This window comes from Ammodytes marinus (assembly GCF_949987685.1).
Source record: "Ammodytes marinus genome assembly, chromosome: 13".
Classification (NCBI taxonomy): Eukaryota; Metazoa; Chordata; class Actinopteri; order Uranoscopiformes; family Ammodytidae; genus Ammodytes; species Ammodytes marinus.
Window position 1 is genome coordinate 21,307,131 of NC_137217.1, and position 15,001 is coordinate 21,322,131.

Here is a 15,001-nt window from a genome sequence, read left to right on the forward strand (position 1 = left end):
ATGCTAACACACATTTTTATTCATGCACTCTTATCTGATGTATGCATTTTACCTTGATAGTCACTGAATATGTTGCAGCAGTGCAAACAAAGCCAGTATTATACCGTAGATTTCCAACTTAAAGTTTTTTGTTGTTGTAAGATATCCTTTAATGTCATATAAGAGTTATGTAGTTGGATCCTGGTAAATGAATCTCTTTGCATGCTGTGTTTCTAGACTGAATTGCTCACTTTTTTTATATATAGTGTAGGTTATTCAAATCAATTATACCTGTATAACTTATTTATTTAAAACCTTTTCCATTACTCTGATTAGAATCATGTTATTTTGTGAGAGGCCGTATACAAATAAAGAAATAAAAAAACAGCCACAGGTTTCTGTCATACAGCTGTAGAGGCCACATAATGGACAAAACAAGTCAACCATGATTCATTTTGCAGTTCACACACGACAAACAAACAAAAAATCTCTAGGCAGGTTCATTCCAAGTACAACACTGCGTTTATACACAGGACAGTAATTCAGCATCAGAAGCGCCTATAATGTGTATCTCTTATTATCTCTCTCTCTCTATATTTGTGTGTGAGTGTTGACACTTTGACTATGACGAAACACGTGAGCGACTAGCCTTTATGTATTAGACTGGGATCCTGTAGAAAGCTCAGTCAGGTTCAGCCAGCCTGGCCCGACCTCTCAGATTAACGTCACACCACAGTGACCCCCGCTGACCTACAGGGAGACTCTGAAACAACGCATCGAGCAGAGTTAATGTGATGGTTAATGTGGGCTACAGTGCTGCCCCCCAGCTCACGCCCGCTCTGCCTGGCTCTGTTATCACAGAGAGGAAGCCCTCACATCACTTCCACTGTTTGGACAGCACCATTTAAAAAAAATGTGTGCACGTGATGATCTTTTCCTCATTTTCTTTTCTTGGACTAGCTATGTTTTTACGCCTTTTCACATCGCAACAAACAATATCAGCGCTCCTTCATGTAGGCTAAATGCTACAACTGCACTCAAGTCCTAGAAAAAATATGCCTCTTATGAATGATATTTTCTCCATTTCAAACAGGGTTGCACAGGTGCTTCGTGTTCGTGTGGTGTATACCTTGAAGCCTTTTTAGATGTGTAATGATGTACTCACAGCATTGATTAGAGCGCAATTAAAAGTGATGCTCACTGGGACTGTTCAATACATGGAAAAATAAAAGCAGCGAACATCCAGTTTAAAAATCCCATTTTGGAGCCCTTATCTCACCCAACCAGCTGCACAAATCTGTTTTTATTCCCTTTAAAGCATCTTGATGAGGATTTGTTTTCTCTCTTTTGCTTACTCCATTCTGTGTCAGCACGACAATAATTACAACCATGGCTCATCCGGAGGAGCCAAATCAAACACAGTAGCTTAAGGTGCATCTGTGTGCGTCCCTTAAATAGTGGCCAGCTGCTAAAGGTCAGATTAGCTCACTTTAGCTCAGTTTGAGTGGGAGTCATCTGTGACAACACACAAGTACTTCAATACGATACATAATAAAGTCAATAAAATGATAATTCAATAGGTGACTTATGTATTTATGTATATGTTAGTTGAGTGAAGTCCTGTTTTTTATGCGCTTGGGGGGAAATCTAAATAAAATAAACTTGACTGAAAAAAATTCAATGAAATGAGAAACGTCAAAGTGTTTGTTTCATTCTGTGACTTTGTGTGAAGCCGCCGAGAAACAAACATGCACACAACCTCTCTCGCTTTGTCTTCACGCCTCTCTGTCACGCTCACTCCCTTCGCCCTCACTTTCACACGTACTCACGCTAAAAAGTGCAATCTCAAGCATGTGCGCTCACACACACACACACACACACACACACACACACACACACACACACACACACACACACACACACACACACACACAGAGAAGATGCTGACCCCTCTTTTTACTGTGGTACTGTAGTTGTCGAACCAGCAAAACCACCTCTCAGGCATCTCACTTTACCCCCTCCTCCTCTTCTGAAGCAAACCTCGCACTCTCCACCCCCCCCTCCCCCTCCTTCAGCCTGGCCCTCCCCTACCCTCCCTCCCTCTCCTCCCCTCCCTCCCTCTCCTCCAACCCACTCCAGCATCATGGTGGGACTAATATCCCCACAGAGATCTCACTTTTAACAAGTTGACCTTCACATTAAAATCTCATCAACTTCCCATCTCCCTCTCTGCCTCCCTTTCCTCCTCTCTATCTGCACTTAGTTTATCTTCTTCTTCTTCTTCTTCTTCTTCTTCTTCTTCTTCTTCTTCTTCTTCTTCTTCTTCTTCTTCTTCTTCTTCTTCTTCTTCTTCCCTGTGTAAATGCTCTACTCTACTGCATCGTTTCATGTTACACTCTCGTGTTTCCATGTGATACAGTGATGAAGGGGTTGCATTTTCAACTGCAGCTATATACTGCTTCAACTGCTATAATTACATACTGTATATTCCAAACATTGCATCCCAGTTTTGAAGATAAAAAAAAGAAAAGGGCCTGATGTTCATTGTTGCTATATTCATCTAAAATAATGCACCCTCATCATGTCAGGAAATGCGACTTTTACGTATTGACGAGTTTCACATTGATTCCCGTGATGACATAATTCCTGCTCGTATCATTTGATAGGCTCTTTAACAGCCTGGTGATGTGTTTCTGACCCATAATGCAGTAGTGAGGACTGTCCGATGGGATGCATTTCACATTTAAATGTCAGAATAGATAAAGCCTATTCAGTTTCACACTCAAATAAACCATGTGAGGCTACTTTTCAGAATAGATCAATCCTATTTAGTTTGTTACTTTTTTTTTACATGATGCACACCTGAGTGTCCTGGTTTTAAAAACACCTTTCCACAACCTTTACTCAAACTTTGCATTATCTGCCTTCATGTAACTGAATCTCCAGCGAGTAGTGTGTGCAGTCCATCACTCACTGTGACATGATATCATCCCTCTTCTTCACCACTGCCTCCTCTTCCTCCCTCCCTCTCTATCCTCTCTCTCTCTCTCTCTCTCTCTCTCTCTCTCTCTCTCTCTCTCTCTCTCTCTCTCTCTCTCTCTCTCTCTCATATATATATATATATCTTTGTCTCTCTCGCTCTCATGCCCCGAGGTCACGAGAGAGAGTATGTGTGCTGTAGACTATTGATATCGTTACTAAAAATAAAGGATCCCTCCACCAGTCGGCTAAAAATAGAGCAAGGGACATGGACCACAGGAGACAGAGGAGGGGGCAAGAGGAAGAGGAGGAGAGGGATGAAGAGAGTAAGGAAGAAAGAGAAAAAGAAAGATAGAAAAAAGTGTGCTATTTTACTGATAGCCATTTGCACACATAATGTGGGGTTAAATCGAAGTGTGAACTACAGCTGGTAGAGGACAGGTGATCTACTGTGTTTTCTACTCACATTTTTGACCTTTTATTGTAATCCTGTGTAACTTGAATCCCCTCCATACTTCGAATTAAACTCATCGCCTCATCTATAAGCCTGCTTGTCTTTCCACCTCTCTTGCCTTATTTCGCATTGAATTGAAGTGATAAGAAATAAGGACAGTGTAGCCAATATATAAGTTCAGAGTTAAAAGGTGCAAGAAAAGAGACAAGGAAAGGAAAATATAAATGAACAAAACAACTCTATAAAACCTACACTAAATTACTACAACGTCTGCATAGTTACGAAAGAAAACTCAGAAAACAAATATTTTAAAACGGGATAAGATATATTTATTAAATAGTAGTTCAACATAGCCCCCCCCCCCCCCCCCCCCCCCCCCACACACACACACACACAAACTCCTCTCCATATCTCTCTCTCTCTCCTCTCTCTCTCTCTCTCTCTCTCTCTCTCTCTCTCTCTCTCTTTCTCTCTCTTCCTCTCTCTCTCCCCAACATTTCTCCATCCTGCTCCCGCTATGTCTGTAGCCAAAGTAGCTCACCGAACCAATCCACCGCAGTGCTTGGGACCGACTGAGTGAGAGAACGAGTGTGGGATTTAGAAGATGGGTAAGGGGGCTTAAGAGAGAAAAAACACAGAGAAAGAGAGAGAGAGAGAGAGAGAGAGAGAGAGAGAGAGAGAGAGAGAGAGAGAGAGCGAGCGAGAGAGCAAAATCCTCCGAGCCTCCCCGCTGTGAGCTTTCTTGGCTACTGACGTGCGCGCACGACTCTCGTGGCAGGGTGAGTACTTTCCGCCTTTTTAAATGCAATGCAGTTGTGTTGTTCTTTGGTCAGTGATTGTGACGGTGACGCCTTTTCAATCGAACTCATTCATTTAAAAAAATGTGTGCCTATGTGTGTGGTGACAACTGCGAAAAGAGCAGCATTCATATACGGCGTCCTCATGTCGTGTTAGCGTAAAGAAAGACAGCCGCTCGTCTTTCGTTTGAGAACGATCAGTCAAACGATACCTGAGAGGAGAGTCGTCAGTATGCTGTTCGTTTATTTATGTATTTATTTTCCATTTGATTGCAATTTTTTTTCTGTGCGGGTCGCTCACATGTTCACTGTTCTGTTTATCATCTCCAAACTCCGCGTGTGAGTATGTGTGACAGTGGAGAGCGGTACAGTCCTCATGCGCACATCAGTCAGTCCTGTGCAAAGATACAAACCCCTCGTTTAACATACATGTAGTTCATAAAAAAACAAACAAAAATATAATGGGGTTGTAGAAACCTACTGTAACTATACACTCGGCTCCGTGAAAATGGTGCGAGTTTGACCAGAGTGTGGCTGCATGCGCAGCTGAAATGCTTTGAGAGATTATAGGCAACAACAAAAAAAAATCCACCCATTGAGTCACGATATTTAAGTGCAGTCGTTATGAAGTCATTTATTTTCCACTGGGTGATTTCATCGTCCTCTCCTCGCTGATTTTCTCGGACGCTACGCGGTCAAGGTTGGTTAGTTTAGCACAGGTGTATCTAGGCGCATCCCCGTGGCATGCGCGTCCATGATGGGTACTCCTTCCATTTTTTGGGCCAAGGTCTTTCCCTGTGTTAACCTACATCTGCTACATACACTCACTCGTGCTGTCCTTGCCTGAAAGACTCTCTCCAAACATAGGTTTTGTCCCTGCTGCTGTCTTATCTTAGATATTTCTTTTTTTCAGCACATCCTCCCCTCTTACCCATCACTCCCTCTTTCTCTTGGTGTCTTTCTTTCCTGCGAGGCACAGAGGTGATGTCAGCCTGTAGATTGTGACAGATTAGAGCGAATTAAACCTTTTGTCCCCCTTGTGGCTCCTATCTAACCAATTCAATTGGCTCATTACTTTCTGGGTTAGGGAGCTGAGGGGCCTGTCTCGGTGAGCGCTAAAATGGGATTGTTATCTCAAATCCAATCCCAGAACCCAGTTTCTTTGCTCAATCTCAATCCCAAGTCTTCAATGGCTATTTCTCCTACAGCACTTTATAGAGGATTTCTTTATTTTTATTTGATTTTTGGGGGGGAGGAGGGATGATTTGTGCCAAATACGCAGGTGGTGAAGTATCCATTATAAACCAGCAGGCTTGGTGTTTTCTGTTTGATGGTTAGTCCATGAGAGAGATGAAGGAGCTGTCCGTGGTGCTGAACAAGTCTGGACGAACCACTCAAGACACATCCAAACAGCCTATGATATCCAATCATTTCTGCTGTGCTGCAACTCCAATTGATTCACACTCCCTTCTTCTTTCCTGACCATTTTGGCACGTCATTGTTCACAATGGAGCCAGCAGTCCTATCTGTCTTTATACACACCCTTATGAGCCTTCTGTCATTTCAGAGAGTTGTTTTTTGACTTTCACAGAGACTATACCTCAAACTCTCTCAATCGCACTGGCTCAAACTCTTACCCGCACCGGCAGCATTCATAATAACCTCTGATTGAAGAAGACAAATCCAATCGAGAATTAGAGACATAGCAGTTACAAACAGGTGTGAAACTTCACACAAGTCCTCACTACTTGTGCCTGTGCAGTTTCAAATGTAGGGGTGGGTTGTATCCCGCCATTTATCGATCCACTAACGTTGTCTTTTGACCACTCAAATTTGACTTAGTTCATCTGTCCTTTTTGTCCAATTGACCATCTCCCCTCACATCTTTCTGTCCGTTTAGGATCCCCCCCTGTGTTTCATACGCCTCTTTCAGCCTTAACTTGCCCAAGACTTGGCCTTTTTCTCAGAGGATGTGTGTACCCTCTCCAGATAGCCAGCTCTGCTCTTACACAAACGCTTTCGTTCACTAAAAGAAGCTCTATTCTTTGTCGCTGCTGTATAGAAACTGTATACTAGTGGTCATGTCTCTCTCAATGGCTGTCCAGATAAGATGAGGCCAAGCTTAATCTTAAAGAGTTTACGCCCCACTGGAATTGCTGTATCTATTATGTCCCTGCTCGTCATAGACTCAATGGTGTGTTACACAAAGAAAGACCACAAGCATAATAGAGTGGTTCTCATGATTTCATTCGGTGTCGTCAAAGACCTCTTACTTTAAGTGCCTGATTAATGGTTAGTGTTAAATACTGTACATTTCTCAAGTTAAACATGATTTTACTGCACATTTTCATGAAAATTGTTCAACCCACAAGACAGTGGACATGTACAGAAGTTTGGCGTTTGTGAGGCTGAGGGCGAGATGGGCAGAAAGCTGTGGTTCAAAATGTGTTGGTGAGAGAGGCGATTTACAGAGAATTATATGAGAAAAATTACAAGAAGAATCAGGTGGTCCACGGCACTATGAACGTTTTATCAATGACAGTGAAACAGGCAGGCCATGAGTATGCCAATAACAGCTCAGCAAAACAGTGATATGCGGAGGAAAAGCTCAAACACACAAAGATGCACGCGCACACACACACACACACACACACACACACACACACACACACACACACACACACACACACACACACATCCACACATACTTTCAAATCTTGAAGCAGCTGTATTGCATCAGCAGAAGATCATGCCTGTTCTCACTCCTGTCTGCTACTGTAAAAAACAGAATGGACAAGTGAGAGGTGAAAAGATATAAAAAAATATAAATTACTTACACAAGTGACAGTTGGGGACAGACTTTGGTTTCAAAGCTCTATTCTGCCTCTTGTCCACAGTGCATTCTTAGTGTGTGAAATTTTGTTGGAAAGAGGTTTTTCCGCTACACACTGGGCCGTTGTAGTTTTGAATGGCCGAGGACTTAGTCTTAGTGGAAGTGTGTATTAACACATTGTAGCAGAGCAGGCACATTCCTTCATGGCCATAATTAGGATCTTTCAACCCATTATTAAGGTGTCGCATTTCATTTTCAGTGACTTTAGTATACATAATGGCCTGCCCAGTCTGTGACATACAACACGATATACACAGCAGTGTGTAAATACGGATAAGTTAGAAAAGCTAATTAGTTAAAACCTAATTGTATACCATATATGGAAAAAATGACCATCATGCTCAAGGTCTGAAAATACTGAAAATATGGTGAAGCTAAAAGGTTGATGTGTGGTGAAATGACGTGTCAGCATATCTCCATATGTAATTGTTCTCCATTACTTGTCAACGCTGATGATCCTGAGCAGCAGTCCAATTAAGCAGGGGCTAGTGGCTGAACAATCACACACACACTCGTGCTTGCAAACTCACTGAATGCATACAGACATTGTTCTCAGAGGAGTCGCAGAGAAGTCGTTCCCAGTCAACCAGAACTAAGTCACAGAAAGACCATGTGTGAGTCACACAGGACCCTTCCACCCTTTCTTGATCTGTGTGTGTGTGTGTGTGTGTGTGTGTGTGTGTGTGTGTGTGTGTTTTGCTATCTCTCTCTCCCACTCTCTCTTTTTTTAAAAGTCCTTGCCTAACTTCTTGGTGAACTGCTCACCGTGAAGTCATCATCTGCTGTGTGTTGGCTCCACTCTGACCTTTAAAGGGATTGGTTCTGCCACCGGATTTGTCACTTACTCTTCTTTTAGCAATAACAAGGCGAGACAGAGAAGATGGCCGGTAGCTGTTTTGCAAGTGTGCGCGTCACATGTCCGTCACAGCTTTTTTCCCCGTTTCCCGATGACCTCCCTCCCTGACCCCGTCCCAAATGTACCTATGCTACATTTTGGTCTCTGCTCTGTCTTAACTTGTGGTACCTCCCTTCTCTGCCAACACACCCTTCCCTCTCCCATGCTGTGCCAATTCAGATGAGTTCTTGTAGCAGCCGAGCGCTAACCATCCTGTCCACGGTGTTTGGAGCCTGCGGGCTGCTGCTGGTGGGGGTGGCCGTGTCCACCGACTACTGGCTGATCATGGTGGAGGGCATCATCCTGCAGCACAACCAGAGCATGGAGGTGAAGATGGCGCTGCACTCGGGCCTCTGGAGAGTTTGCTTCGTGGCTGGTAGGAAGACACATGACAACGACACTAGGGCTGCAACTAACGATTATTTTGATAATCGATTAATCTGTCGATTATTTTCTCGATTAATCGATTATTAATCGATTAGTGTTTTGGTCCGTAAAATGTCAAAATGGTGAAAAATGTTGATAAATTTTCCAAAGCCCATGTTGACACCCTCAAATGTTTTGTTATGTCCAAAACACACAGATATTTCAGTTTACTGTCATAATAGGATTAAAGAAACCAGAAAATATTCACATTTGAGAAGCTGAAATCATAGAATTTGGAAATGTTTTATTCAAAAATTACTCGAAACGATTAATCGATTTTCAAAATAGTTGGCGATTATTTTAATAATCGATTAATCATCGATTCATCGATTAATCGTTGCAGCTCTAAACGACACACCATCTCGAATGTTCACATACACATTGGACTGTGACTATAGGAATGACAGATCCACGTGCACATACTGAGACACACAGACATACTGAGACACACACACACACACACACACACACAGATAAAGCAGCCCAGTGAGAGAGAAAAAAAAGAGAGAAAGTCAGCTTCTGGCCCCTAAATCATAGCTGTCACAAAACATGATCGTTACCTGGGAGCAGGACTGCAGAGACCCACTCGTGTTAGTTTTTTTTGGTCGTGGTACTTCATGCATCAGTGACTTTGATCCTAAAAGCAAACGCCAACATTTTCCTTCTCTTTCTGTGTGTGCGTGTGTGTGTGTGTGTGTGTGTGTGTGTGTGTGTGTGTGTGTGTGTGTGTGTGTGTGTGTGTGTGTGTGTGTGTGTGTGTGTGTGTGTGTGCGTGTGTGTGTGTGTTTCCTATCAGGAGCGGAAAACGGGAGATGTGTTGCGTCAGAGTACTTCACTGAACCTGACATAGAGATCACCACCGAAAACACTGCAAACATCCTCAGTGAGTAAATATAACATATATAACATCACATTATCTGCAGGGTGTGAGTCTGCTGCTTTGAGTCAACTGCAGAGTCCCCCTGCTGGTGGGTTGTAGGTACTGCATTCTGAACATCGTAGAGCTGCAACTACTACAGGAAATTCATCTCCAAGTGTTTTGATAATTCATTAATTTATCAAAAGTTTATAACCAAAAGCCATTGTAGCCTGGTAAACATTCAGCTCTCTGTCACTCTTCCGTCCCTTTGTGGTGTTCTTTCTTCTAATTGGATAAAGGGTTGTGGGATACTAGAAACGTTTCTCTGCTGATTACTGCAAAGCGGAGTGACTGAGAGACCCGTGCTATGAACTGTGCACACTGTATAAGTGATTGCTGCATGGATAAACAGCGATAACACATATATTGACAAAAATATATTCCAAACTGGTATTATTGCATTATGGAGACAATTTTCCCACTTTAAATTCAGAAATTTTAAAATGTCCAAAAGGTGTCCAAAATGTTTAAACATCAAGACTTGTCATTACTTCATCAACAATACATGACTTACTGTTTTTCACATTCAGAACAGTTCTGAACATTCAATACTATGCATGCTGATGAAATTATAACTGAGGTGCCGAAATTCAGTGATATTCCCCTGTGAATTTCACCGTCTTACAACCATGCAGCTATCTATTGTTCTAACCTGGTAGCAGCTTTGCACGTCATAACTCTGCTTCCTACAGTTAAATGTTCAAATTAGATGCTTTACCACAGACGGTAGATTACAACTTCCTGTTGTAGTGTTGGATGTCACAACCAGGCAATTTCACATAACTGAGCACACTCTATATTTTAGATTTAACTGCATTTGATTGTATTAACCAAGACTTCGAATACCGGAACCTCTCACCTTTCCCGGCAGTTTAATGGAAGACTCCTCCCATGAGCTGTGTTTAACCCTATGTCCTCTCCTCCCCACAGAGATGGTGCGGACGGCCACGCCCTTTCCCATGGTGTCTCTGCTCTTCGTCTTCACGGCCTTCGTCATCAGCAACATCGGACACATCCGGCCCCAGCGCACCATCCTGGCCTTTGTGTCCGGCATCTTCTTCATCCTCTCAGGTGGGAGCCATTACTCATGTACAGCTGTCACTCTGTGATCCATCACAGCCGCCTGGTGTGTCCTGTTGTGTCACACATGGGACACACTCATATACTCTATCACATACTCTATTCTTAGTGCACGGCGCAGGTGTTCTGGCTGCTGTATAGCTAAAGGTGACAAGGTGTTCAGGAGCAAGAGGCGGGAGTTTTACTGCCCTTAAGACATTACATCTTTCAGAATTAAACAGGCTATATGTGAGTCTTTTATGTGCATTCATTGGATACGCAAAAGGCAATAGTATGAATTTAGGAATATTCCACTACAATATTCCTAGAGAGTGTCATGAGCAGGGTTTTCCAGCTTGATTTTCTGCATTGGTGTAGTTAACCTTCTTGACCAGCAGGTGGCTGTAATGCTCCCATTCATTGGCCTGTGTGTGTGTGTGTGTGTGTGTGTGTGTGTGTGTGTGTGTGTGTGTGTGTGTGTGTGTGTGTGTGTGTGTGTGTGTGAGCTCACACGTTTGAGAAGGAGCATCGAACAGAGTCTGCAGTGACAGCTCCAACTTGCCGATAATAAAGGGTGTAGCAGAATAATCAGTCTTATGTAATGGGAGCGTTATGTAATGCTTATAGCCGGTGCTGGAAGTATTGCAGTGTTTTACTTTATGAGTTATTTTGATAATAGGGTGATAACGAGGGGAAAGTGTATCAAATTGCATTTCAGAGGATAGATATTCTGCTGCACCAAGCTTCTCTCTCTCTCTCTCTCTCTCTCTCTCTCTCTCTCTACACACACAGCTTCCCCTCCTTTATTTGCTTTTTCCCTTCCTCCCCCTCTGATTCGCTCTCTTTCCTCTCGCTACTTGCTGCTCACTCCTTCATTCAGCGTGTATTCTCTCAGTATTTTGAGTCCTTGTGGATGTGGTGGTGTTTGCTGAGAATAATTGTATCCCACAACCCTGGCCTCACTGACATGGTGGTCTGGTAAATGTTGTAGTTTGGGTTGATCATGTTCTAGGTAATTTGACAGAATTCAAAGCAGAAGCACAAAATACAGCATGGAGCCTCAGCGGTCTGAGCATGGTTCTAGGGTTGTTGTTGTTCTGTCTCTGTGACATTTTGTTTATCTCTCAAACAAACCAAAAACATTGTGCTTATATGTTCATTTATCTCTATGCGTTCTCAGTCTTTTGTCCACACACTCTCCACACTTTCTCTTCCTCCATCTGCTCTTTGCTGTATCCCTCAGTGTTCCTGTGTTACTTATTTAGAAGAAGATGTACCTTCACCGCATGATTGACAGCAGCATGGTTTATGCATTTTCCATCCTTTTCAATTTTAAAATCGACAACACGACCTCTTCGGCTCCAAGGTTTATGTCAAGGACATAAATGCTTGACAACCCTGTGGTGCATTTGAATGTTGCAGTGAAAGCTAAAAATACTCATTTTTGCTGCTTTACAGCATGCAGCTTTCTCTGAATATTGATTCCTCGATGTTGGCCATATGCTGTATCTCATGAATTTAACATTTCTTAGGCAGGCAGGGTAAAGAGCATGTGGATCTTCTTCGAGGAAGGGGGGGTGGGGGGGTAATGTTGTATGTGATGTTTGTGGATGAAAAAGGGTCATATTTTAAGTTATGAAAGCCTATTTTACTTTTCCAAAGGATGACCCAGGGACGTTTTCAGTACATGCAGCACTAAGACATTTATATACTAATGTACAATGGCAAATGTATTTTAGTAGTAAAATGTGTTAATGATGACCATAATCAGAAAACATTTGAATTATCTTTTTTTGACAAGATTATAATCTGACCGTAATAGAAATGACAAATTGATTTGTGATTTGACGTCGGCATGCGGGTGTTAAACTCTTTTCTTCAAAGAATTTACCCACACAACATCAAAATGATTTCATGTTGACGGTTGTCTTTTTGATTTGAAGCACTTAAGGTAAGTGAAAGAGTGTGGTCTTGGTTAATTATTGATAAAGTAACCGTGATTTGAAGCACGAGACAGGATAACTTTCCCTTTTAATTACAATAAACTACATTATATTCCTACATTAACTAATGTGCCTAAATCTGTAAACCCGCAAAGTGTAAGGATGTTAGTGGTTAACACATCCTACATTTGAACAACAATAGACACTGAACATACACATTTTTCATATAAAAATGCTCTTTTGTAGGAGACAGAGTAGCTGCAGGGGGTTGAGGCCAAAACACTACAGCCGGGTCCTTCCCGCCTCACACAAACACACACAGAAAAGGACATGGTAAACAACAACAGGTAAATTGGGTAAATTATTGTGACAAATACACAAACACTCTCTCCCTCCATTTTCTTTATTAATGTAAGTATTCTTTTTAGGCTAACTGCTTGGTCACTCCACATCCCATCGCTCTCTCTTGCTATCTCTATCGTCCTGTCTCTTAAAAACCTCGCCATGCTGGTCCAGCCGGCCTGGATTACTATATAATGACCTCCTCGCTCTCTCTTGTATTGGACTTTCTCTTGCTCTGTCTGACTCGCTGTCACTGTGAATGTGCTGCGTGCAGGCCTCAGTCTGGTGGTGGGCCTGGTGCTCTACATCTCCAGTATTAATGACGAGGTGATGAACCGTCCCAGGGAGCCCGAGCAGTTCTTCAACTACCACTACGGCTGGTCCTTCGCCTTCGCTGCCTCTTCCTTCTTACTCAAAGAGGTCAGTGTGAGAGCGCTGTGTGGGTGTATGTGTGTGTGTGTGTGTCTGTTAGTGATAAAAAAAAATATGTGGAAGAGAGTCAGAGAGAATGTATGTCCGTTCACATGAAGGCAGAATATATTTTCATTATAGCATGGACTAATAGAATGAGGTTTCGTACAAATATTCCTGATTATTATAGTGCAGGTAATGTGAGGTAGCAATGCTTAAGTCGCAGAACTGTGTAGGGTGTGTGTGTGTGTGTGTGTGTGTGTGTGTGTGTGTGTGTGTGTGTGTGTGTGTGTAATGTATGCATCCATGCATGCATTGTGGAGATTTGTTTTAGTCCCCCCCCCAGGTCCTTCTGCCTCTTTCCCATCAGCAGCAGCAGTGCTCCTAATGTGGCACACTGTCCAGTTCAATGTTAACTAACCTCCTCCATCCTCCGCTATCCTCCCTTTCATCTCCCTATTTTGCCTTTCTTTCCCTTCCGATGTGTTTTTGTTTAGCTCAAAAGAACTGAAAAGCAACCCTCGTCTGCCTTAACCCTTAGTAATCAAAGCACATACTCTCCATCTTTTTCATTCCTTTTAACACTGCTTGCCTATCAGTCGCTTTCAATCAAATGTTCCAGGGTACCACAATGTAATTGTCTTTGAACTCAATTTATTTACGTAACTCAAGTCCCTCTCTCCCTCTCTCTATGTCGCATCTTATCTTTCATTCATCTCATTCCACTCTCTCTCTCTTCCTGCTTTCTCTCCTCTCTCTACTGGCTGTCTCAGGGGGCCGGCGTGATGTCAGTCTATCTGTTCATGAAGCGCTACGCCGAGGAGGAGATGTACCGCCCCCACCCTGCACTCTACCGCCCCCGCCTGTCCGAGAGCAGTGACTACAGCGGCCAGTTCCTCCACCCAGAGTCCTCCTGGCCTCCTCCCAAGAGAGGCCGCAGAGCCTCCGAAGCCTCCAGCGACATCTCCATCCAGCTCAACCAGGCCCCACCGGCCCAGCCCAAAAGCAACCTCCAAACGGGCGGCGGCGTGGGCCAGGGCAGCCCACCTTCTGGGTCTTCTTCGGCGGGGAGCTACCAAATGCCCCAGCAGTCGGCCGGCTACCCCACCACGCGCACCCTGCCCAGGCAGCACTCCTCACACCCCCAGGGCCAGGCTCTTCCCATGGCCATGCCTCCGCCGGCTGTACCACCCCCTCACTATCACACACACATGCACATGAGCGCCTCTCCCTGTTAGGAAGAAGGAAGCATCGGGGGAAAAGGAAGGAGACACAACTGACTCCTCATAATCATGCATACTGCACATTTAGATGACGTACGAGAGTTACAGCTGACCTTGGAGAACAGATCGTGTGAGATGAAGCGGATGGCTAGGTGATCAAACATTTAAAAAAGAAATGTAGCTCTGGAACCACCAAACGACAGAGGATGTTTCTGAAAAAATATTACAGAGAATTTTGATAGTTTTAGGACGGAGTTGATGGACAGAGAAAAATAAAAACAGGAAAAGGTGAAATAAGTTTGTCATGGTGACTTTAAAGGTTAGTTTGAGTGTCAATGGATATACAGGGGAGGGAGAGTGAGGCAGGGAGAGAGGGGTGCTGCGGTATAATACGAAGATACTGCAGTGCTGCAGGAAATTTGTATGCACTTGGAAATGTACAATGCAAAACACTGATCACAAAGACTGCACATAGTTTTATACATTCTTGATTCATGCGGATACATGGTATATGTTCCTTTTTACCAGAAGGTAAATGTGCTTACATATATTCCTGTCTTCTCTGAAGTTCTTACATCATCAATACTGTTTCATAACTCACAATGTCAAAGTAGGACTATTAATATTATTTATTGATAATTATAAGTTAGCAATAGGGCAATTCTGAAGTGAGAACACTGT

The 15,001-nt window shown here is 43.2% G+C and overlaps 1 protein-coding gene across 1 annotated transcript; it reads left to right on the forward strand.

The window, feature by feature from the left end:
- Positions 1–8,177: 8,177 nt before the first annotated feature.
- Positions 8,178–14,335, forward strand: cacng7b (calcium channel, voltage-dependent, gamma subunit 7b; the record flags this gene model as incomplete). The annotated part of the gene is made up of 5 exons (XM_080038787.1): positions 8,178–8,373; positions 9,220–9,306; positions 10,273–10,413; positions 12,961–13,106; positions 13,871–14,335. The coding sequence occupies 5 exons, from the start codon at positions 8,178–8,180 to the stop codon at positions 14,333–14,335; spliced, it is 1,035 nt and encodes a 344-aa protein (XP_079894913.1).
- Between the last annotated feature and the right edge of the window lie 666 nt (positions 14,336–15,001).